We start from the raw sequence: 24477 nt of genomic DNA on the forward strand, positions 1-24477 counted from the left end.
AATCAAACAAAATCACGTCCTTTGATTTAAATATCTAGATGTTGCAGGAAACAAAAACACATGACCGATTTCTATCATATGGCTGATTTATTTGGTCTTGTTCAATACATCAAGTATAGCTAAAACACTCCATTCATAAAAGCACCACAATGTGATGCTGCATTTAAGTCTCCTCCCAAAAATAAAAAATACTAAAAATGTATGCTGTTCAATTTCCTACACCCCTGAATCTGAGTTTAAAAGTTGACTAAAATAACATTCAACTAACATTGTAGAAATCAACCCTTAAAAAAATAAAATTACATAATCTATAATGTAATATATTTTCACTTTAAATCAGTTTGGTATTGGCCAGTCAATAGCCCTAATACATCAGTGCTATAGAATAACACAACACGTTAATACTGTCTGAAGTTAATCATAAAACATATGAAATCAATGGCTTCATCTATAAATTTAAGGGACTAAAGAAATAAGGAATTAAAATTCAATCCATTAAATTATAGCACTTGCACGCGGATTTAGAGATTTTCCAGGCACTGACGAAGTTACATTTTACAATCAATCTAAAAGGGTCAACAACAACTACACAGGGAGTAAACATGTTACAGGGCAAATGTATGCAACAGACTGGAACAAAACATCTCAACAACAGGTAAACTGTATACCTTCACATGTGCATATTTTCAGTGAAAGCATGACACAAAGGAAAAATGTAGATGACACTTTGAGCAGCTTAAAAGATTTATATCCCAGTAAAATTCAAGTTTCAAATGAGCATGCGTTTAAATACAACACACACCATCTTAAAAGGCATGATTGTGGGTTCAAAGCTTAATCACTTGGCTGAAAAAGCAGCTTAGCAGGTTTAAATTGGTCTCTCAATCTTGGAAAACTGGTCTTCATCTGGTTTAGGTTTTTGGCCCACCTGACAAATCCTTAAAAGCCCTCTAAAACCAGCAAAACACATCATCCTGAGAGACCAGCTAAGGCCAGATTGAAATGTACAAATGTGTTATAGCTACATAACTGCAAAATGCAGAATAACCAGGTTATTTTTATGTAATGATTATTATGCGAGTCTTTCAGTAGTATTTCAGTAGTAACCACAAACTGACCTTCACTCAAGGGGACAGTTCACCAAAAAAAGATTCTGTCATAATTTACTCACCCACGAGTTGTTCCAAATGTGTATAAATGTCTTTGTTCTGATGAACAGAGAAAGATATTTGGAAGAATGCTTGTCAATAGTCAAAAGTACCCCAGAACTGTTTGCATTCCTACAGTCTTCAAAATATTTAACAGAACAAAAGAACTTTATAAAGCAATTTTCCTACTATGGTAGTGAAGACAGAATTTCCATTTTTGGGCGAACTGTTCCTTTAGGCTCCTATGCAACATTATAAGACAAAGCAAAGCTGCCTTCTCAATTATTTAATTTGACTGCAACAATGGTGTACTGCAAATTAAAATAGAAAAAATACTGTATATAAAAGTAATTTATGTATATATACATGTATACTGCATGTATGTATATATACACTACTGGTCAAAAGTTTAGGATCACTTGTTTCCCATGGTCTTAAAAATCTATTAATCTGAAGGTGTGTGAATGTTTGAAATCCCTTTTGTGGACAAAAATATAATTGTGCAAACATATTAATTTATTTGATTACAAAACCAGATTTTTACCTAAATTTGGACCAAATAATAAATAAAAAGCAGTCATTAATAGTCCAGTATAGATGTACTGTATAAAAACCTTCCCAGGTTGAGACCTCAAGAGCCTGGATGATAAAATGCGAAGTGTACGATTCTAGACAAACGGTGGCTACTTTAAAGATGCTAAAATATAACAGAGTTCATTTATTTTGGATGCTTTTAGTCACAACATAATTTCCACAGCTACATTTGTGCTATTTCATGGTTTTGATGGGTTTAATATTATTCTAAACTGTGGAAAAATATGAATAAAGAGTGATCCTAAACTTTTGACCAGTAGTATATACTGTATATTTATATACAGTATGTGTGTGTGTATATATATACAGTATATATATATATAATATATGACACCTAAACACTGACAGACATGGAAATTTATAAAACTACTAGGAGCTTTTTACATACTTGAAAACACCAAGTATGTAGAATGAGATCATTTATCTTCAGATACAAGACATGATATGCCTATCGTGCATCATTAAGCTGTCTGGCTACGGTCAGTATCTCTTTGGCTCCTTTGCTGAGCAGCAGAATCCCGAGGTCCACTCCTAACTTGACTGCGGCATCCTGGTCTTCTCCCGACACCTTTAAAGCTGTGATACCCACACGCTGGACCTTCTCATCAACCTTTTCTTGCTCCTCAATCTGGGAAAAATGATGAAAAATTACACATTCCCAAATCCATATAAAATTCAGAGATTATTAAACGATCTTAAAAGTGATAACACACATGATGAACTGCATGTTCAAATATGTTCTTTAACCTCCCATATTAATTTTGCTTTTGTTTGTTTCAACCAATTGCAGACAGGTGGAGTGTTTGGGAAACCATGATTACTTGTGCAGATCTGTTTTGGATACAGTAGTGGCAACTAAATTATACCTTTAACCTGTTATGATCTTGGGAGTAACAACCTGATTGTTTGAGTTTATGCTTGTCTGCATGGTCTCCTTCAGACTATCCGAGCCATCAAGACTGTACACCGCTCCAGTCAGGTAAAGCTGTGAAAGCAAACACACATTAAACCCTCTGTTATTCAGCTGCGATTCATGATCATTTGAACGTTTGGGTTGTAAGTAAACCATATGAAGTCTTCCTACCTGTGAATTCTTAACTTCAGTGTCAACAGCAACTGGAACGCTGCACCCCCCTTCCTATGTAAAACACAAACGCGTAACAGACTGTAAGTTAAATATATAGCGCAGGGAATTGAAGCAGGAGGTTTTATAGTAAAGCAGAATGCCCACCAGATGTTTAAGGAACGCTCTCTCTGCGATGCATCTCAGGACAGTGTCTGGGTCATTCAGCACCGACACCATCTCAAGGATGTCCTGGTCTCGAGCTCGCACCTCAATAGCCAATGCTCCCTTTAACAAGACAGTGAGAGCAGTCTGTAAGGCTGCTTTACTTATAAATCAAAAATCATTCAGTTACTGCGAACCATTGCGATCGAGAACTTTAGATCAGGAAACACTGAAGGCCAGTATTTTGTACATCTTGCTAAATGATTTATACCTCGACAACTGAGAGCTACTTACCTGTCCAACGGCATACATGCAGTCCTCAGGCCCAAGAATCTGAAACAAGACAAAAAAGGAGTTCAGATACAAGACCAGTCAAAGTATGATGAAACAGCTGGTTAAAAAGGTACTGTTTATGAGTGCATGTCCTTGACTATTAAGTGATGCGATGATCTGTAGTGTAGCACTCATGAGGGATGACAGTGTTTTGAACGGTCAAGGAGAATAGAGGCACCTGGCTAATGCGGCCCTCCCAGCCCATCCTCCGAAGACCAGCTGCTGCCAAGATGATGGCAGAGAAGTCGTTATGTTCATCCAGCTTCTTTAGACGAGTGTTGAGATTACCTCTCTAAAGAGCGTTGTTGAGGAAAACATCTCTAATAAAACCTCAATCGTTCAGAAATCATAACTTATTAGATATTAGCATTTTGTAGTAGTGCACAGGACAAGACAAGGGAAATGAAGTCACAAGTAAAAAACGCTTGCAGTGCAATAAAAGATACAATGTCTTTAAACTCCAGGTGGTGAAATTTTTTTTTCAGTTGTGCAGCCCGGCGAAGAGAACTGGTGCCTATAACACTGTAAACATACAATGTTATTTTAAAGAGCATTTTAAATGATACAAATCATATTCCTGTGCATTGACCACAGCTTTTACCTCTTGTTTGGTAGGGAGTCTAGACATTTGCCTTTATTTTTGGGGTGCAGTACAACAGCATCATGAGGGTTTTCTCGTCTTTAAAGGGAATAAAAATGACAATCACAATGTTGACTTTATATTCAACAGGACTAACAAATAAATGCACAATCCACTGCGTATCAATAATCAATGATAAAATTTAAAAAATGAGCAATAGATGAGTAATAATACTGGAAATTACTTAGAAACAAGGTCTGTATAAGTAACATCAAATATTAAAATAAAACTACTTACAGAGGATAAAATGCATTTAAGATGTTGAGAAACATCTGAGCATGCTTTTACCTCTACATTTATGAACATAGACACTATTGTCATTTTACATACTTCAGCACAGCTCCTATAGTGAAACCAACAGGAAGAGCAGTAGGCAAGTCTTTCAAAGAGTGCACGACCAGGTCGACCCTACAAAGACACAAATGTTACAACAGCATTATTCATAGTGAAACATAAGGACCAGTGTTAAAGTACAAACCTTGATACATCAAAGTCACCGAAAGACCAAAGTACACAGCTGTGTAGCAGTGATGTACTAAAAACAACAATGTAAAAAGACAGACTCACTCATTTTTTTCTAAAGCATTCTCCAGTTCTTTCGTGAAGAGACTCTTTTCACCAATCTGAAAACACAAGTTAAAAGATGTTAAAACAAACACCTCACAATGCTAATAAATTTATTCAGTATCAATACTGCATTTTATTATAAAATAATAAGGACTTTGGGGTAAGGACTTACTTTGGATAAAGCTGTGTCAAGTATTTTATCTCCTGTTGTTGACATTGCCACTGAAACACAATGAAAAGATTGTCTGTATTGTCAAACAAAAAACAAACAGAGCTGATGAATCAGATATGCATATTGGACAATAATATACCTATTTCAAAATGCACATCAGGGTGTAACTCCTGGAGTTTCTCTACGACACTGTCTGTTTGAATGCGGGCCAGCTGTAAAATAAACAGGCAACAAAACGTTTATTAACTGTAAGGATCAATTTAGGCTCATCCTTTCTTTAAGGTACCAACCAGTTTCTATAATAAAACTTTAAGTATTCTTGTACCCATCCTGACAAAGACAAAAACCTTATCAATCCTATCATGATGGACACACCCAATCAAACTTCCAAAAACCTTTAAGTCTACATTTTTATATAGAAAACATGTCAAAATTCCTTAATGTATTTATTATAATAGAAAACACTTAACATCATTAAATAACTGAGAAACATGGATTAATTGAGTAATAATTGTAAAGATCTGTAAAACTGATAATATATTAAACTTTCTCAAATTTATATGATGTTATTTATGTGTCTGGTAATTAGATATTTTAGCAATTTTCTGTATATACAGATTTTAGGTGTCCTAGGTCATTTTGTAATATTTCAAAAACAAATTGTCATTGATATTTCTGACAACATTGAGTTTTCCCTCGTATTGTTGAATTAATATGTGTAAAATGTACAATAAATATACAAAGATTGGTTACCTGGCTTTTCCTGGTGCCAACACGGATCACCCTGCTGACTTTGCCTTCGGCATCCTGTAAAACACAAATAATATTTATTAACCACTAAAATAGCAGTTTGCAAATAGCAGTTTTTTTTTCCATTTTAAATATGCTCTGACCCTAATGTATTTATAAGGTCCATCTGCCATAGTTAAAATGAGCTGAAGTTTTAAGATAATTGCAGTAAGAGAGAAAACGGTGTATAGTGAACACATGCAGCAGGACAGGCTGATGTTAAAGGCAGAACGCCCCTGTCTCCTGCCTTCAGTAGATAAGACAATAATGCCTATTCACACGGTGTCCGTTACACAGAAGCAAGGCGTGACACCATTCATAGAGAGATTTCTTATTTGGAGAATAGCAGACCACAACTGTGTGGGAATGACAGTTAAGATGTGATAATAAAAATAAACCAGCAATCTCAATAATAATGTGACTACAACAAGGTATGTGTTAAGGAGTTGAATAAAATGAGTATAGTTAAAGAAAATCAATACAAACTTCCTTGCTGTTAAATTAAGTTACAGCAAAGTCAGTGTTGGTGGTCTGAAATCACTTTTATCTAAATGTAAAAAATGAATGAAGTTAACGTTACCTGGAGATCTGTCTCTCCCGACATTTTCAGGATACTATCTAGTTATTTAGTGATGATCTCGTCGAAATGTCAGTAATCTCACACGTTTAGTTTAAAAAGAGTAAAAAGTCTAAGTCGGTCAAATGTTACTGACACAGTTATCAGACTTGTTGGACCGGAAAAGTGGCAAGTGTCTAATTTTCAAAATAAAGATCACTCAAATGCGACAACATAATGGCTCAAAATCAAACAAAGCGCGTGGTACCTGTACAGATATATGTCAAATGAAAACTGCATACAAATGTTAAATACACAAATCTATTTGTTAAGTATGTTTTGTCTTTAGAATTACACGTCTAACTTTAACTTTTATTTTGAAAATAAATTGACGTTTTTGAAAGGATACGAGAACGGAAACGGAAAGCAACCTTAAAAATGTAGAGACCGCGGTATCGGTTCAATTTGTTAAGATATCGCTTCATTGCTTTCCCTTTTAACTTATAGTTTAGTGAAATTGCAGTTGTTCCGTGAGCACAATGACGGAGTATCAGTTATTTCGCAAACAGACAGAGTCCATAATTACACTGCTGACAGAGACAGCTCGAGACGAGATTCAGAAAGTTTTTGATTGTAAAAAGTCCGCGTCCCTCACTGAAATTGATGGAGATGTGACTCATGAAATACATGAGAGACAGCTCAAAATTGTACGTTTCCTCTGTTTTTGTATGTTGTTTGCTGTTGTTTACCAACAAAGGATTTGTCAGTTGCATTATTTCCTTGCATTATTAGCAGATAACGTTAGCTGTAGAGAAAATCAACCCATAACTTTACACTGTTTACCTTTGTTTATCCTTGCTTAAAGGTTGTTAATATTATGAAAATGAAGTCCTTATTTCAATGTGTGTCACTTTGGCTGCAGAAAAATGAATAAAAGTAAAATTAATTTGTGGCCAATGTCTGTTTCAGGAAAAGCTCACGGCTGTGATGGAGACCCTTACTAAGGTGGCCATGCAGAAAATATGCAGACTTTTCAGGTATTGCATTGCAATGAAACAAGCTCAGATGAAAAGTGACTACAATATTTTTTTAAACTTGAAAAGCTCAGTGGAGGAAAATGTAAACACACCCGAAGAGAGCCAAAATGCTCAAAGTGTCAGTGGTTTGCCTGGTAAGACCTTCTCTCTCTCTCTCTCTCTGTAATGTTTGTTTGTAAGATCCATAACCAGAAAGTCATTTTGAAACAAGATTCATTGAATACTATAACTTCATGTCTCTTTTTGCTTAGTAAATTGTTGTGCTGATAGTAGTAGTAAAGTTCATTGCTCTTCCCAGATTCTGTAGATGAAGCTCCATCAGTTACTCCACTGGGTCAGAATCCAGATGCTGTGTTACATGAAGAAAATGTAGAACTGCAGGACTCTGTTGAAGACCAGCAGGTTAGTTTTTTTTATGGTCTGACTATGCATTATTTATTTAAAAAAATTAAACAGTTTTTGTTTTTATCATTTTTTTTCGTTCAGTGTGCACCAGTGGGTGACATTGTTGCTGCAGTTAGTTCAGAGGAGCATTGTTATGTGAAGCCAATACGAGCAGATTTGACAGACGGTATGTTCTACCAGATTCTAAGTTTGTATGAATGCTGTATTTTAAGCATGGTTCAGTATTAACTTTGCTAAATAAAAATGTGCTAGAATCTGAACTTAATGAATTTTTCCATACTTGTAGCGTTCACTAGCAGCTGGAGTCTTACATTGTTTATTGTTTTGCAGTTGAAGAAAGAGTCTCTGTTGAGGTGGAAGTCTCAGACACACTGGCAGAAGAAAACAGTGCGAAACCGAAGAAAATTAGGAAGAAATTTTCATACGAATGTAATGTGTGTAGAAGGACATATAGCAGGAAATCCAGACTAAGACAGCACAAGTGTGGACAAAGGGTTGCCCACAAATGTGACATGTGTGAACTGACATTTGCCAGGAAATATGAACTGGAACGGCACAAACGTGAACATGTACAAAGCATCTCTCACAAATGTGACAAGTGTGGAAAGAAGTTTAAATTTTTAAAAGCATTCCAGAAACACCTACTGCGTCACACTGAGGAGAAGAAAGAGTGCTGTAAAACATGTGGGAAGATCTTTGCAGATCTAAAGACACATGAGCTTGTCCACCTGGAAGTAAAGCCATATCTTTGTGGTATATGTGGACATGGGTTCACTGTAAAGACGACTTTGCAAGCTCATCAGAGAATCCACACAGGTGAAAGACCGTACTGCTGTGACGTATGTGGGAAGCAGTTTTCAACCTCAGGTAGCCTTGCTGTCCATCGGAAAATTCATTTATCTGAAAAACCATTTAAATGCAGCCTCTGTGACAAGACTTTCAGTATGAGGAGAAATTTACGACTACATGAAGCTGTTCACACAGGAGAGAAACCCCACGCGTGTCACATATGTGGACAGAAGTTTGGACGCGTGGCATATCTTAATAGACACCTGGAAATTCACAGTGGTTTGAAACAGTATGCGTGTTCTGTATGTGAGAAGCGATTTAGTCAGAGGAAAATTCTAAAAAGTCACATGTTGATACACAGCGCCCACAAATCATACATGTGTGAAATATGTGGAAAAAGATTTATTTATAATTGCTTTTTAAAGAAACACTTACTCACACATAGTGACAACGGGGACATTGAAGCTGAGATAAACCCCTTTCGTTGTGAGGTTTGTGGAAAGTGCTACAGTAGTAATTCTCTACTTATAGTACATCAGAGGCTCCACTCAGAAACGGATCCATACATGTGTAAAGTGTGTGGGAAAAGCTACAGTGGTCCAGATTCACTTAAGGAACACGAGAAGCTTCATTCAGCTGTGACAATTCCTTCAGAAGTGAAACCAATATTTAAGTGTTCGCTGTGCGGTAAGGTTTTCACTCAGAGATCTGGTCTGAAAATGCACGAGGTTGTTCATACCAAAGCAAAACCTCACAAATGTTCAGTTTGTGGGAAGGGCTTTGGCCTGCCAAATGGTCTCAAAGTGCACATGCTCATTCATACTGGTAAAAAACCGCACAGGTGCGAAACATGTGGAATGTCCTTTCGCTTAGCTACGAACTTAAACCGACACATTCGAGTTCACACTGGGGAGAAGCCGTTCAGTTGTGAAGTTTGTGGAAAAGGATTTGGACAATCCAACAATTTGAAAGCGCATATGCAGATGCACACTGGAGTGAAACCCTACACATGCCAGAAATGTGGGAAGAGCTATGCATATGCTAGAAATTACAATGACCACAAATGTAAACCTTTATGAAAAAGTGCCTGAAAGTATGTTAACACTTGTAACGGAATTGCAGTGCTATGTTCATTTTGTTATATTTGTAATATAATTTGTAAACATATAAGGACACTGTCTGTTAAACAATACATAACACTGGATTGTTAACTACGTGGAAGAATATAGAATTGAGAATATTGAACAGATAGGACACTAAATTGTGCTGTGTTCTCTAATGGATTTCACTGTAAATAAAAGTATTTAATTTCATTACTTGTCTCAGTAAACTGACTATTATGTAAAACAAACACTAGACTATATCTTCAACATTAAAGGAAAGATTACTTGGAAATAGCATTCTTAAAGGGATAGTTCACTCAAAAATGGAAATTCTGTCATAATTTACTCACCTTCAAGTTATTCCAAATATGTATACATTCCTTTGTTCTAATGAACACAGTGAAAGATATTTGGAAGAATGCTTATAGCTAAATAGATCTTGCACCCCATTGACTACCATAGTAGCACTCGAAGGTGAGTAAATGATGACAGAATTTTCATTTTTGGGTGAAGTACCTTTAAGAATTTTAATGTATGCATGGTAAATGTGACAGTTGATGTGGTGTATAATAAAAAATATTAGCCTTATTTGATTTTGTTGTTAACCTGTCTCAACAATTGAAGAGTTTATCCGCAAAAACATAATTCGAAAATCGTGTATTTTATTGTGCATTCCAATTAATAGCAATCAAACTGTAGTTGGGTTGTTTTAATAACTCAAAAAAACACAGGTAACTAAAACAATAACAACATGATAAATTAATAAAAAAACATGATTTTTGAAAGTTTGTGCAAATAAACGCTTGCTGACTTTTATTTTGAAATCATGATAAACAAAATAGTGCTTATTGCAGAGCGCAACTTTTCTAAGGAGTTTGCATACTAGCTGTAAAATTAACATACCATGTTTTGACCTTATATTAAGAACAGCCAGTTCTGTCATAATGTCCAGGTTTGAGATTTTGCCGAGTCAAGCGACTCTGGTTATATTATTAATGGCTGACACGGCGAAACAGGACATCCCGAAAGCATGTACTTCTGAACCCTGCTCTCATCTCACCGTGAAACCAAACCATACTCAAACTCAGCTGGTGAGACTCTTTGTCATTAAAGAACGTTTTTGTTCATTTGCCTCGCTGCACGTCTTCGTCCTTAATACATTGTTATAATAATTTATATATTTTGCACTAAGGTTTATTTTGATTGCACGTGAAAACACTTAACACTCCACATCCCTTTATGTAAATTGTAAACGGGACTTAATCCAGCAGGGCATGTTAATGGATCAACATCCATAATATCCAACAATACGATTGTAGGAGTAGGTTTTTACCCTCTGACTTCAATGGTTATAGTTTGGGCTGTTGGGTTATGGATAGTGTTTAGGTTAGGACAGTTTTTTTGTCAGATGTTATTTAGGGATGGGCGATATGGCCCTAAAACTATATCACGATAATTCCTGGTATTTCTTGCGATAACGATAAAAATGACGATATATCCATAACGCCATCCACCGCTGTTTTTTGCGTCAAGTGATTGTAGCTGCATGTAGTCTAGACCCTCAGAAAAACAAATATTATCAAAAAGTAAAACTTACCCCAAATCAAACAGCTCCAAAAATATACCTACAGTATTTTTGTAAATATAAAATATAATAGTGAGATTCGACTTCAAAAGGTTGTAGTAAAGAAAAGTTAAATGAACTAAAGCTCAATAAACACATCATGTCATACCTAAAACTGTATATATTCTATTGTTGGGTGGAAACGATCGATCGCATCACGCTGTCAATCACTCTCTCTTGAACTGTGTGAACCTTCTCTTCTCACAGCAACATACACTGAATCTGTCTATGACTCGCCCTACAGAAAGAGAACAGAAAAATGCGGGTAAAAGAAATCTAATGAAATAATCCATGCTTTTATACACTCATAAACGTATTTAAAATAACGTAATACAAACTCGCATGTGTACTGTATGTGAACAGGCAGCAGTGCTGTGCGCGCTGTGTCGCTATGAATGCACATGTGGGCGCGAGCTGCACACGGGACGCTCCGTTCATCCTGTAAATAACAAGCAAGAAATCATATTAAACAATTTGCGCACGCGCGCATAACATCTAACGAATGTTTAAATAAATACTTTTAGCCAAACTAAATGTTGTGGTGTAACGCATTATGACTATCAACGAATACTTAACAAACGAATTAAATAAAACGAAAGTGAAACTAAACATTAACTCGGATGCATCTACAGTGCCAACCTAAACGAGATTTAGAGCTGGTCTTTTAGTGCAAACTCTTTCTCAGCTTCACGTCCGCCCTCCGCTATACCCGTTTTCACTTCACATATGAGCTGTGAATGGGTCTCACAAAGAAATACGTCATCAACTAGAATTTATCGTTTATATCGTGGGAAGACTAATTCCTATCGTGTGGGGAATTTCTACCGGTATATCGCAAACGATATAATATCGCCCATCCCTAATGTTATTCCAAAAGACGTTGATCTAGGAAGGAACATGTATGTACAAAATCATACTAACCCTTTGTGTAAATAAGATACTGGATTGTAGTGGCATCATTTGTGTTTTTGTCATGTGAATTTTAGCCTGCACATGAGAGTACTGCAAGCAGATGTGTTTTGGTGGAGAATGAAGAAGACAGCATCCAGACAGTACTCATCGGTGATGGTAAGATTAAATAAATTGTTTTAATTACAACTTTTAATTACAATCATTTAGTTTTGTGATGACTTCTAGGCTGTATTTCTCTATGAACTGTGAGGATCTTTAATGGCATGCATGTTCAATTGGATATTATCTGCATCATCAGGTACTGATGACAAGAGCTGTTCTGAAGGTCACAAAGACATAACGCAAACATCGGTTAAGCAATCTAAGACACCAGCAGAGAAAGAATCTTTCAAATGTGACCAGTGTGGAAAGGCCTTTGCAAAGATGTTGTCACTTCTACAACACAAGCGTGTGCATTCAGTCGTAAAGCGGCACTGTTGTGAAAAGTGTGGTAAGAAATTTACCCAGTTACGAGGACTGGAGACTCACCTCCGCAAACATACGCAGAGCTGTGAGAAGACGACATTTCCCTGCAGCACGTGTGGGAAGAGCTTTAAAAATCTGGCATCGCATGAACTTGTGCATGCAAAAGTCAAGCCCTTCACTTGCGACATATGCGGTAAAGGATTTACAGCTAAAGGAGGTTTATACATGCACCAAAGGGTGCACACGGGTGAAAAGCCACACACTTGTGACACTTGTGGAAAAAGTTTCTCTCTGATTGGCACCCTAAACGTCCACAAGAAATTTCATTCAAATGACAGGCCAATAAAATGTAGCTACTGTAATAAGAGTTTCAAGTGCAAAGGTCATTTGAGACGTCACCTTCCTGTGCACACAGGTGAGAAGCGATACACATGTAAAATGTGTGGTAGAAAATTTGCACATTCTGAGGCTTTAAAACGCCACATCCTAATACACACCGGTGAAAAGCCGTATATCTGTGAGATGTGTGGTAGTAGATTTAGACAGAGAAGCAATTTAAAAGTCCACCTGAAGGTGCATGGAGATACACAATTGATGTATGACAAAAACGATTATTTGCAGAACGACAGTGTAACACACAATCCCAACAGAGATGAGTCCAGTCCTCAACGCTACAACTTGTGTGAGAAGTTTCCAAGCCCTGCCTATTCATTAAAAACTAATGTGCTCGATGCTAAACGACAACATTCAGACGACCGCAAGCCCTTTACATGCAAATTATGCAAGAAAAACTTCAGAAACATATATAGCCTACGGATACACGAGCACCTTCACACAGGAGAAAAACCTTTCAAGTGCGAGATCTGTGGTAAGGCCTACGCACTTAGGAAGTCTTTCAAAATGCATATGTTCTGTCATTCAGGAGAAAGACCTCACAAATGCATAGTGTGTGGGAAAACATTTAGGTGGTCTACCTCTCTGAAAATGCACATGCAGACGCATACTCATGAAAAACCATACAAATGTAAGACATGTGGAAAGTCCTTTTACTGCAGTGGAAACTTAAAGCGACATAAACACATTCATTCAGAGAAGAAACCGTTCAGCTGTGAGGTCTGTGAGGAAGGGTTTGGAGAACTCGACCATCTTAAAGCACACATGCAAATCCATACTGGAGTGGAACCCTACACATGCGAAAAATGTGGAAAGATTTATGCATATCTTTTACACTACCATGCTCATAAATGTAAAACTGTATAAAATGACTTACTAATTATGTTTGTATATAATTGTATATCTTATATAATATTGTAATAAACATATTATACTAAGTATTGTTTGGACATTTAAAGTAATGTAACATCTAACATGTTACGAAAGGCTAGGAAGTTAATCCTTTTATTCCTGGCAGGCACCAAAATGACTTGAGCTTTTTCAAATTATTTGATGCTCAGTGAAAATAAGATATTATGAATATGCTGACAAAAGCCATACTGTACAATGTAAAAACTATCAATGTAAGTTACATTTTGTAATGTGAGTTAAAAAAAACGTACATCACTAAGATGTAAATATATTCTGTTCATTGCTGTTATTTGTAATAAGAACGTAATAGGATTGATGTCTTAATAATTATTGCGCTTGCTTTGCTTGTAAGTTGAAGACTTGTAATTTGAAGACGTTTTATATCTCCCGGAAATAGTTCTTTGCTAGCAACTCGCCAATTTAAAATCAAATCTATTTCAATATATTTTGACAACTGTTAAATATTAAATTCAAATGAATCTCCTATAATTGTTATCATCAATTTATATTTTCTTTTTAAACCATAACCAGAAATATGTTGGGTGAATGTGGGGTTTATTTTGAAATGGTCATACACAAAACGGAAGTTCTTGCCGCAGAAAGCAACTTCAATGGAGTTTGCATGATGTAAAACTGCTGTTGTTTTGGCCTTTCCTTGGCTCATTTTCAGACACATGGGTGTTTATTCGCATTGTCTAATGCATCTATACAACGTTTTACAGATTAGGACTGCCTACCTAACCATCGCTTTTTGTAAATCTTGATCAAACTTCATTGTAAACAAGCTGTCAAAACGGGTTTAGATAGTTTGCTGTGCATCTCTTCACTGTGGTCATAATGTCCAGCTATGAGCTTTTTCAGAGTCAAGCCACTCTGATCATGTCATTACTGGTGGACACGGCTAAGGAGGAGATACAAAAGACTTTTACAATGGAACCAAACGATTCTCAAACTCAACTGGTAAGAACGTCTGATATTACGACTGTAGCTTAACGTTACATGTTTGCAAGTGAAACGTTTGTTTTGAACTGGTTATTAAAATATTAAAGAAACACCGGTATTATTATATCAGCTTTGTGTCAAATGGACAGAGCTTGTTTTTTTATGAAAATATAACAGTATGTTATTCGTTTCTAACACCCGTCTCCAAGTCAGTTTTTGTTTGATGTTTTAATTTTTTTAATTAAAATATGTACTGTTTTATTCTTTTATCTGGTGATGACTTCAAAAAATATGATTCCCATCTTGTACTTCTGACAGCTCTATTTTTTCTGTTTTTTTTCTTCAGAATTCTAACATTTTTCTTTTACCAACGCAGCTTAATTATATAATGGAGATGTTTGCCAAAGAAGCAGTGCGGAAGATTTGCAGACTCTTCATATATTGCTCAGCTGTAGCACCAGAAACATTGAGCGATCAAGATAACCTAAGGAAAACTCTATCCCAGATGGGACGTGATGTGGACGGAACAAAATATATCCAAAACAAACAGCTTCAAGGTATTCAACACACGTTTTTATATTAGGTACTACTGAAAAGTGCTGTTTTCTTTGAGGCTTTGCAGATTTGCTGTGCAATAATCTCACTGCTCTACATTTATGGTATATTTTGGTTTGCTATGTAATCATTTTCAGTTTTGCTCCTGATTTACAGGGGATCTCACTGTGAGTCATTTGAAGGAGTCAGCAGCAGCTAAATTACCATTAGCATCTTCTTTCCAGCAACATTCGAACAGTGAGGTCAGTGATCACACAACTTCTACTATAGACAGTCTCAACCTTAACAGATTTCCGAATAACAGTTCCTAGTACTTAATAACAGCGAGCAAGTGGGTATTTTCTGCTAAATTTATTTACGAAGTAAGGGCTGAAAAAAAGTTTACTTTTCAAATTTTCAAATATTGTATTGTATCTCTTATACTGACACTGTGTCTACACCGGACGCGACCGGCGCGACACGACAAAAGACATTAGAATCGCATTAGAACCCATTATCATTTTAAATTTTGTCCTCACTGGATGCGACTGGATGGACGAATCCATTAAGAACAAGCAGATTGTCATGTCGCGTCCGGTGTAGACACGGTGTTAGAAGCACACGTACGTCTGCTAAAGATCTGGAAAACATCTGCTGTGTAAAAACATCTGCCAAACATCTTAGAAAGAGCCGTTTTACATCCATTCTAAATCATTAACATCTTGCAGACGTCTTCTAGATGTCTATATGACATCTTACAGCAGATGTCTCTTAGACGTATTGCAGATGAGCAAACTGTATTGCAGATGTCTTGCAGATGTAAATGCAGACTTCAAATAGATGTCTGCCAGATGTAGTGTGCTATCATGGTGCATTTGACCAAGATTTATTAATTGTGACGCAGTTTGTGAAAATCCAGCTAAAGTCATTTTTGTGAGGATCATGTGCTTTCATCTGTCATGTACGTAATTTATTTTGTAAATAACCACCATGAGAGCTAAAGTAAGCACAATCTTACTCTAAAGATAATATATATAATAGGTTATGTGATGTTTACAACATCTGTTATGTGGATTGTAGCCTGTGCAGGAGAGTAATTCAAGCGGATGTCTTTTGGTGGAGGACAGCGCAGATGCTATCCAGACCATATTCATCAGCGATGGTAAGATGCAGTCAAATCCTCACAGACTCTTGTTTATAATCATGCATCTACACAGTAAAATCGGCAGTGTTAAAAAAGGTGAAATTAACTCTCTAAATGTGGATTATATATACACTGGGAGAGTTAATTTGAACTTTTTTAACACTGGCGATTTTACTGTGTACTGTCTCACAATGTTAATCGTGTAAAGGGTCAAATCATACATACTATTATTACTGTTGTTTTTTTGAACGTGCTATTATTGTACAAAACTAATCTGTGTTCTATTTTGGCTTCATTTTGTAAGTTTCTGATGACAGAGGCTTTTCTGAAGCCCAGGTAGTTATGATGCAGACACCAGCCGAGCAAACTGAAACTGCAGAGGAGAAAGAGTCCTTTGAATGTGACCAGTGTGGAAAGGCTTTTCCAAAGAAGTTTTCCCTGCTGCAGCACAAACGTGTGCATTCCATCGTAAGACCTCACAGTTGCGAGAAATGCGGGAAGAAATTCACACTGTTAAGAGCACTGGAGACTCACCTCCGTAAGCATAACCAAAAGTACGAGAAGAAGAAATTTCCTTGCAGCACGTGTGGAAAGAGCTTCAGAGATCTTGCGGCGCATGAATTGGTCCATGCAAAAGTCAAGCCATTTACGTGTGATATATGCGGACAAGGATTTACAGTCAAGAGAAGTTTATACATGCACCAAAGAGTGCATACGGGCGAGAAGCCGTACAGATGTGAGACTTGTGGAAAATGCTTTTCTCTGATTGGCACTCTAAACTACCACAAGAGAATACATTCAAATGACCGGCCAATAAAATGCAGCCACTGCAATAAGAGTTTTAAGTACCACAAACTTTTGAAACATCACCTTCGTGTGCACACAGGAGAGAGGCCGCATACTTGTGAAATCTGTGGTAAAAGCTTTGCGCTTTCGGGGACTCTCAAGCGGCACGTCCTCATTCACACCGGTGATAAGCCCTACGTCTGTGAGGTGTGTGGGAGAAGGTTTAACCAGAGAAGTACTCTCAAAGGTCACATGCGAGTACACGGAGAGAAGCGTTTCATGTGTGAAATGTGTGGAAAAACATTTCAGTATAATTACATCCTGAGGAATCACATTCTGACCCACAAACAAATCGGAAGTTCAGGAGACAAGAGCAACGCTCAACGCTGTGATGTGTGTGGGAAGTTTCTGAGCTCAGCCTATGCGTTGAAAACTCATCTACAGCTACATTCTGATAACCGCAAACCCTTTACTTGCAAGTTATGTGACAGGAGATACAGCAGTGTTCATTCCCTTCGGATGCACGAGCAGCTTCACACAGGAGAGAAACCTTTCAAGTGTGAGATCTGTGGGAAGGACTTTTCACTGAGGGCTTCTTATAAAACCCATATGTTTTTGCATTCAGGAGAAAGACCTCACAAATGTTTAATCTGTGGAAAACACTTCAAGTTGTCAAGCTCTTTGAAAATGCATCTGCGGACTCATACTGGTGAAAAGCCTCACAAGTGCGAAATATGCGGGAAGGCTTTTCATTTATCTGGAAACCTAAAAAGACACAAGCTTGTGCACACTGGGGAAAAGCCATTTACCTGTGACATTTGTTTGAAGAGTTTCACACAACCCAACAATTTAAAGGCACATATGCATGTTCACACGGGGAAAAAGCCATACACGTGCACCAGGTGTTGGAAAAGTTTTGCCTATCAAAGAAACTTCAAGGATCACAAATGCACTCCTCTTTGAGCGAAGTTTCAGCCTGCTTAATTCAAGTGAAACCTGTTTGGTTAAAAACTGTATAATATAGCCCAACATTGTGTTAAAGATCTTTGCCAACTTCAAACAATATAACAGTTTTGAAATCTTGAAGCTTTCATGTAAAATTTTAAACCGTAATTTTGTATGTATGTGTTGGAAAATAAATAAATTAAATGTTTTGGACTTTTTTGTAGATCTGTTTTGCCACATCCATAGTTTACATAGAACTCTATGTAATTACGTATGTATAAAAGAATGCTGTATTTGAAATATATTGACATTTTTTAAAGACCCTGTGAACCGGAAGTTGCGATCGTTTTTACTTTCCGAGTGAAATGGAATTTCTAATGAGAAAAACAGTGGGCGTGACTATCGTCTTTCTCTGCGATTTGATTGGATGTAAAAAAACAGCCGTTGCCCACTTGTTTTTAAATGGAACTGGCAGCAGACTTAACAGTTGAAGGGGAGGAGTTAACGGATGCTCCGCCCAAGCCGTCTAACATATGTCATCCGAGATGGATAGTCATTACAGGACGGAAGTGCATTTTCAGATTTTAACTAAAGAGTATGAGGGCACACGAATTTTAAAAAGAGAATGACCCACATTGATGAACTATTTATAATAAACGCTCCAATATTTCATGAAAAAATAGACATTGTAATTTTTAATTTCACTGGAACTTTAATGAAAAGTTTTTCACTTTTTTATTTTATTTTTCTTTAGTTATCTTTCTCTTACAGGTTTTTAATTGATTTAGAAACAGATTGACATCAGAGATAAACAAAATGCGTAACGGATCACCAGCCCAGCAGGAGCAGCAGTGAGCACACACGTACAACATTATCACTCAGGAGAACATGCAAGGAATTTATCGTGAAATGTACCATTTTTCTTGCATTCATTTACTATAACATCCATCAAAAACAGAGGAAGTATCATGTCGTTGTTGGAGTCTGAGGTCTTCGCTGTTTTGGAGACACTTGTAAAAACCACTCTTCATGAAATGACTAAAGTTTTCTCACGAGGCACGTCTGCACCGGCAGATACTGCAGTCAGCGAGCCTGCAAATGTCGAGTTTACGGTAAGTTGACGGAGTGACCGTGTTTTTGTTTGCAGCGTACGTTTTGTATCTTTGTAGATTGCATCAAATGCTTAGATTTCACAATAAATCTCTTTATGAGTTACGCATCACAACCAATGGCCGTTTCTCAATATGCTTTCTTCAGCGGTCTTGTGTCCTCGTTTTCTCGCTCTACGTCATCAATAACCGTCAAAGTCCTTTCCATCCCTGCGTTCCAATCCGCATACTATCCGTCCTAATTCGAAAGTAGAATTAGTATGCCCCAAATCGTAGTAAATTGAAAATAGTATTCCAAAGGTTCCCGGATGGTGTACTACTTCCTGTAGAAATTCGAAGTGCAGAATGATGCACACTAGGGGTGGGCGGATCGATCTAAATATCGATAGTATCGATGCCAACACTGGTATTGGTATCAGATCGATACAATTGTAATTGAATTGATATTTTAATTTAAATATCTCACCTCTACGTTCATTATACTTTTCTCGTGTCTTCTACCTCTACAATCCTGAGCAAACGCTGCTTTCACATCCTGGCCCACTTTGCTACTCCTCCCCCTCCTGCTGCGATTCGTTGTTGTGTCGTCACGTGACTCACTGACACAACGCGCCGAGGAGCCTCGAACTGAGTGAGCGAAGCTGATAGCACATTGAATGAGAGATCAGGGTGGCCGAGAGGAAGAGAAGCGTTGTGACTTCAATACATTAATAAAAAATATTGTCTAAAGAATTGATCATTCATTCACCTGAGAAACAATGACATACTGCTCTCCCCTACACAAAAGTATTTTTTTTTAAGTAAAAAGTATCGTATTGGTATCGGCAATACTGACCCTATATGTATTTGGTATCGGATCGATACCAAATTTTGCAGTATCGCCCACCACTAATGCACACTCTAACGGCTGATATTACCCACAACTCACCACGAATAGGCTGAGTTTAATGATGCTCCACTGCATTCATAAATTATATTGCTTATGAGTCACTAAATTAACAAATGTAAGTATACAGTAAACATTACATATGAAATAATGAATGAATAAATACCTTAATGGAAAGAAGAGCTGTATTTTGATGTGTGTGACAGTTATTGGCCACAATGTTGTCTAGGCAACAATGCCCACTTCTGCTTCCGGTTAGTATGTCCCAGTTTGTGCAATCTATTTTGCCATGCACTCAAAAGTACCTACTATTCCAACACAAAAACAGTGCCTACTATTAGGGATAGTATATGTAGGCGAATTGGAGCGCAGGGACTCTGACGGCTGATATTACCCACAACTCACCACGAGTAGGCAGAGTTTAGTGACGCTTCACTGCATTAATATATTATATTGCTTATGAGTCACTAAATTAACAAATGTAAGTATACAGTAAACATTACATATGAAATAATGAATGAATGAATAAATACCTTAATGTAAAGAAGAGCTGTATTTTGATGTGTGTGACAGTTATTGGCCACAATGTTGTCTAGGCAACAACGGCCACTTCCGCTTCCTGTTAGTATGTCCCAGTTTGTGCAATCTATTTTGCCACGCGCTCAAAATTACCTATTCCAACTAGGGCTGTCACGATTATTAAATAATCGTCTCATAGCGATTGTTTGACCTCATCGCGATGGTTTCAAATCATCGCAATTATTGCACATCTCTATAGAAGACACTAGGGGGTGCTGTAGTGCATCTGCATATTGCATATTTTATTGTATATATTGTAACTAAAGCATGGTATTACTTGTCAAATGTACCACCACAACACAATCACTTAAAAAAAAACTAAAGCATATACCATAAAAATAACCTGCAGTACAATTTAATATTATTATGTGTGAAAACCAGTCTACCAAAATCTCATTAACATAGAAGTAAACTTTTATTGTAGTCTTGCAAGTGAGAAAAAAAACAGACTAGAAGCTTTTCTATGACTGATAGCATTTTATTGGTGGCTTCAATTCACTCCTGATCAATTTAACTAATTTACAAGTATTTGGCGGTTGTATTATTGACAGGTAAAAGCCTAAACCTTAAGTATGATGATCCAATTTTTTCCTATGTATTTCCAAGAAAAAGAACATAGTCTTTATATTCAGAACAATATGGTCGTTTCAAAGCTGAATAAAAAATGTATGAGAATTAAAAGTCAAAGCTCTAAAACAGACAATTAATCGTCATAGTCGCAATGATTTATTAGACAGTTAATCGTCAGCCAAATTTCATAATCGTGACAGCCCTAATTCCAACACAAAAACAGTACCTACTATTAGGGCTAGTATAAGTAGGTGAATTGGAACGCAGGGAGTATGTCCCAAATCGTAGTATGTTGAAAATAGTATTCCAAAGATTCCCGGATGGTCTACTACTTCCGGTAGAAATTCGAAGTGCAGAATGATGCACACTCTTTAACGGCTGATATTACCCACAACTCACCGCGAGTAGGCGGAGTTTAGTGATGCTCCACTGCATTAATAAATTATATAACTGATGCGTCACTAAATTAACAAATGTAAGTATACAGTAAACATCACATACGAAATAATGAATGAATAAATACCTTAATGGAAAGAAGAGCTGTATTTTGATGTGTGTGATGGTTATTGGCCACAATGTTGTCTAGGCAACAACGGCCACTTCCGCTTCCTGTTATTATGTCCCAATATTATGTATGTGCAATCTCTTTTGCCATGCACTCAAAAGTACCTACTATTCCAACACAAAAACAGTGCCTACTATTAGGGGATAGTATAAGTAGGCGAATTGGAACGCAGGGCACTACTCAATAACAGAGAACGCATGAAAGTTCCCCGGATGTGTTCTCGATATCAAGGAGGCATCGAATGCAGTCTTGCGCTACCCCGCACTTTTCCCATTTTCAAGAAGATATAAAGATTTATATAAAATCTTTATTTACCTCTTGTAACAAAAAGGATATCAAAACTTTAGATATATCCTCACTTTGTGGTGTCTTTGTTTAATTTATGTTCTTAATTTTTTTTTATTATGTATATATATATATTTTCCTCTCTGTTAATTTTTATTATATTTATATCTGATTGATCTGCTCTATTTGGTTATCCTTCAACTCCCTAGCTGTTGTTTATGATCTTTTTTTCTATGTTATGTCAAATTTCTATGTCAAGTCCGTTTTTTGCATTCTTGGAATTGAGAAACGGCCAATATCTGCACCAGGAATATAGATAAATAGGAATATGAAGCTAAAGTGCACACATACGCAAAAAAAAACATTAAATGTCTTTAGTACAAATTGGTAACAGCTCTTGCTTTCATATGTTTCAGACCCACTTGAACTGTGTTTTAGAAGAGCAGGCAAGGGAAGCTGGGGTTAAACTGTGCCAGCTTTTCTCTGCAATTTTGCAACTTGAATTGAGTCCCGGTGAGGTGCCACAGGACAGTTTGACTTCAAGATTGAAGCGAGGTGAGAAACAGCAAAAGAGTGTACAGGAAGATACTGAGAGCCACCATAGAAGTCAGTTCACTGACCAGCTAATGTTTGGTGAGGCCTATTACTGTTCCTTCATCACACACACTTGTTTTTCGGAGAAATCCTTTAAAATTTGTGGTTATGCTATTACAGCTACTGAAGAGAAATATGCTGTTATTGTGAACTGGGGACAGGAGAAAATCATAGACACTGATCAAGTGGAAACGGTAAGCCTTTAGGATGTACTGCAGTTGGGTTCTGGTAGTAAAATCCCAATCATTTTTTCCACAGAGAAGTATGTTAAGCTGCTCTTGTGCTCTGTAGAAGTGGATTACATTAGCAGTTTGCATAACTTTCTTCTCAGTATGCTTCTATTGATCTCTTTTTCTTTCTTGAAAAGCAAATTGCTGTGCCATCACAGAAGAATGAGCAAGACATCAACTCATCTGCAATGCAGGAGGATGCAGAAAAATCAAAAAATGTGAAAGTTTCAAAAAACACAAAGGTGCGAGTGAGCGTTCGGAGAAAAGGTCAACAGTTTACCTGTAAACACTGTAAAAGGAAGTTTGACTCGTATGTGCGATTGAGAGCTCATTGGGTTGTCCATGCAGCAACAGCAGAGAAGCCCTTCCGCTGCTCACAATGTGATAAACATTTCCCAGATAAACGCAGTTTGGATGTACACCGTAAGCTTCACAAGGGACCGTATATTTGCGATCAGTGTGGCACGACTTTCTCAAAATATAAAGAGTTCCAATCTCACCAGAAGATTCATAATGCAGACAAATCTTTTACATGTAAAGATTGTGGGAAATCTTTTCAGCAAGCTTACGGTCTCAGGAAGCATCTAGTCGTCCACTCGGCAGAAAAGCAGTACACATGCGATGTATGTGGAAAGAGCTTCGGCCTTCGTAACAATCTGCATCGACACCAGAGAATCCACACGGGCGAGAAGCCGTTCAGCTGTCAGACTTGCGGGAGAAGTTTCAACCAGCTAGATACGCTGAAGTCGCACAGACTAACTCACACTGGTGAGAAACCGCACAAATGCAAAACATGCGGTCAGGGCTTTGTACAGAAGTGGATGCTCACCTTGCATGAAGGGCAAACCGGCCACAGCTGTGTTGTGTGTGGCGGGGTGTATGCTTGCATAAATACGCTAAAAACACACTTCCAGGTTCATGCTGGAAAGTTGCCCGCTCCCTGTAGAGTCTGCGGAAAGACTCTTAACTCCATCAGCGCCTTAAAATCTCACCAGCATACGGACGCAGTCATCTCTAAATACAGCTGTACTGTGTGTGGAAAGTCCTTTAAGAGTGCAGGCTACTTGAAGGTACATAAGAGAATTCATACGGGGGAGAAGCCCTTTGGCTGCTCGGTGTGTGGGAAAGCATTTCGTCAACAGGCTAGCCTTAAAGCTCACCAGGTCTTGCATACCGGTGAAAGACCTTTTGGTTGCGACGTGTGTGAAAAAGGATTTTGCACCCTAGGAAATCTCCGAAGGCACCAGCGGATACATACCGGAGAAAAGCCGTTCACCTGTGAGGTGTGTGGACGAGGTTTTAATCAGTCTAATTCTCTCAAAGCTCACATGCACATTCACACGGGCCAGAAGCCGTACATGTGCGACAAATGTGGGAAAAGTTTTGCTTATTTGAGAAATATGAGGAGCCATAAATGTTTGTAAATATACAGTGAAGTTATATTTCAGTATAGAGGCTGTCACTAAACATGCTTATTTGAATTGTGTTGTGTAAAATAGATGGCATCTATGAGTTTACTTTAGGAATGTTGAATGAACTGTAAAGTACTTTTTGGAAATGCAAAATAAAGTCTTTACAATTCTTAAAGGGTTGGCAATGCCTACATTATTAAACACTTTAAATCAGAGGGCGATGGCCTTG

The 24477-nt window shown here is 37.3% G+C and overlaps 5 protein-coding genes across 6 annotated transcripts; 4 read left to right on the forward strand and 1 right to left on the reverse strand.

Moving 5' to 3' along the window:
• Nucleotides 1-74: 74 nt before the first annotated feature.
• Nucleotides 75-6197, reverse strand: hmbsb (hydroxymethylbilane synthase, b). Its single transcript, XM_057351057.1, has 14 exons — nucleotides 6052-6197; nucleotides 5436-5489; nucleotides 4822-4894; nucleotides 4683-4732; nucleotides 4511-4566; nucleotides 4274-4351; nucleotides 3905-3982; nucleotides 3750-3825; nucleotides 3482-3595; nucleotides 3265-3303; nucleotides 2974-3093; nucleotides 2827-2880; nucleotides 2641-2727; nucleotides 75-2370 (listed from the first exon to the last, which is right to left on the reverse strand). The coding sequence occupies exons 1-14, from the start codon at nucleotides 6073-6075 to the stop codon at nucleotides 2191-2193; spliced, it is 1083 nt and encodes a 360-aa protein (XP_057207040.1). The 5' UTR covers nucleotides 6076-6197; the 3' UTR covers nucleotides 75-2190.
• A 250-nt stretch (nucleotides 6198-6447) lies between these two features.
• si:dkey-182i3.9 (zinc finger protein 883) lies at nucleotides 6448-9547 on the forward strand. The gene is made up of 5 exons (XM_057351403.1): nucleotides 6448-6734; nucleotides 6997-7198; nucleotides 7363-7466; nucleotides 7551-7635; nucleotides 7800-9547. Exons 1-5 carry the CDS (start codon nucleotides 6567-6569, stop codon nucleotides 9335-9337), a joined length of 2097 nt encoding a protein of 698 aa, XP_057207386.1. The 5' UTR covers nucleotides 6448-6566; the 3' UTR covers nucleotides 9338-9547.
• Nucleotides 9548-10201: 654 nt separating this feature from the next.
• Nucleotides 10202-13687, forward strand: LOC130564965 (gastrula zinc finger protein XlCGF57.1-like). Of its 2 annotated transcripts, none has more exons than XM_057351450.1 (3): nucleotides 10202-10452; nucleotides 11972-12053; nucleotides 12196-13687. In XM_057351450.1, the coding sequence occupies exons 1-3, from the start codon at nucleotides 10306-10308 to the stop codon at nucleotides 13620-13622; spliced, it is 1656 nt and encodes a 551-aa protein (XP_057207433.1). In that variant the 5' UTR covers nucleotides 10202-10305; the 3' UTR covers nucleotides 13623-13687. The 2 variants fall into 2 exon arrangements, with proteins under 2 accessions (XP_057207433.1, XP_057207434.1); XM_057351451.1 differs by lacking the exon at nucleotides 10202-10452 and adding an exon at nucleotides 10909-11250.
• Nucleotides 13688-14268: 581 nt separating this feature from the next.
• LOC130565220 (zinc finger protein ZFP2-like) lies at nucleotides 14269-18249 on the forward strand. The gene is made up of 5 exons (XM_057351806.1): nucleotides 14269-14627; nucleotides 14986-15166; nucleotides 15321-15406; nucleotides 16224-16305; nucleotides 16592-18249. Exons 1-5 carry the CDS (start codon nucleotides 14505-14507, stop codon nucleotides 18034-18036), a joined length of 1917 nt encoding a protein of 638 aa, XP_057207789.1. The 5' UTR covers nucleotides 14269-14504; the 3' UTR covers nucleotides 18037-18249.
• Nucleotides 18250-18726: 477 nt separating this feature from the next.
• Nucleotides 18727-24444, forward strand: si:dkey-182i3.10 (gastrula zinc finger protein XlCGF57.1). Its single transcript, XM_057351807.1, has 4 exons — nucleotides 18727-19130; nucleotides 22429-22645; nucleotides 22727-22800; nucleotides 22974-24444. Exons 1-4 carry the CDS (start codon nucleotides 18987-18989, stop codon nucleotides 24258-24260), a joined length of 1722 nt encoding a protein of 573 aa, XP_057207790.1. The 5' UTR covers nucleotides 18727-18986; the 3' UTR covers nucleotides 24261-24444.
• Nucleotides 24445-24477: the final 33 nt, after the last annotated feature.

The sequence above is a fragment of the Triplophysa rosa genome, linkage group LG14 (genome assembly GCF_024868665.1).
Source record: "Triplophysa rosa linkage group LG14, Trosa_1v2, whole genome shotgun sequence".
Classification (NCBI taxonomy): Eukaryota; Metazoa; Chordata; class Actinopteri; order Cypriniformes; family Nemacheilidae; genus Triplophysa; species Triplophysa rosa.

Excerpts from the sequence above, each read along its gene's own strand:
- si:dkey-182i3.10 (XM_057351807.1), top strand. The coding sequence starts at position 18,987 with ATGTCGTTGTTGGAGTCTGAGGTCTTCGCTGTTTTGGAGACACTTGTA. Across the intron at positions 19,131-22,428 it reads CTGCAAATGTCGAGTTTACG|ACCCACTTGAACTGTGTTTT; the intron begins GTAAGTTGACGG and ends CATATGTTTCAG. Across the intron at positions 22,801-22,973 it reads ACACTGATCAAGTGGAAACG|CAAATTGCTGTGCCATCACA; the intron begins GTAAGCCTTTAG and ends TTTCTTGAAAAG.
- LOC130565220 (XM_057351806.1), top strand. The coding sequence starts at position 14,505 with ATGTCCAGCTATGAGCTTTTTCAGAGTCAAGCCACTCTGATCATGTCA. Across the intron at positions 15,407-16,223 it reads AGCAACATTCGAACAGTGAG|CCTGTGCAGGAGAGTAATTC; the intron begins GTCAGTGATCAC and ends TGTGGATTGTAG. Across the intron at positions 16,306-16,591 it reads GACCATATTCATCAGCGATG|TTTCTGATGACAGAGGCTTT; the intron begins GTAAGATGCAGT and ends TCATTTTGTAAG.
- hmbsb (XM_057351057.1), bottom strand. The coding sequence starts at position 6,075 with ATGTCGGGAGAGACAGATCTCCAG. Across the intron at positions 2,728-2,826 it reads CTGAAGTTAAGAATTCACAG|CTTTACCTGACTGGAGCGGT; the intron begins GTAGGAAGACTT and ends TTGCTTTCACAG. Across the intron at positions 2,371-2,640 it reads GCATAAACTCAAACAATCAG|ATTGAGGAGCAAGAAAAGGT; the intron begins GTTGTTACTCCC and ends CATTTTTCCCAG.
- si:dkey-182i3.9 (XM_057351403.1), top strand. The coding sequence starts at position 6,567 with ATGACGGAGTATCAGTTATTTCGCAAACAGACAGAGTCCATAATTACA. Across the intron at positions 7,199-7,362 it reads AAGTGTCAGTGGTTTGCCTG|ATTCTGTAGATGAAGCTCCA; the intron begins GTAAGACCTTCT and ends TGCTCTTCCCAG. Across the intron at positions 7,467-7,550 it reads ACTCTGTTGAAGACCAGCAG|TGTGCACCAGTGGGTGACAT; the intron begins GTTAGTTTTTTT and ends TTTTTCGTTCAG.
- LOC130564965 (XM_057351450.1), top strand. The coding sequence starts at position 10,306 with ATGTCCAGGTTTGAGATTTTGCCGAGTCAAGCGACTCTGGTTATATTA. Across the intron at positions 10,453-11,971 it reads ACCATACTCAAACTCAGCTG|CCTGCACATGAGAGTACTGC; the intron begins GTGAGACTCTTT and ends TGTGAATTTTAG. Across the intron at positions 12,054-12,195 it reads GACAGTACTCATCGGTGATG|GTACTGATGACAAGAGCTGT; the intron begins GTAAGATTAAAT and ends CTGCATCATCAG.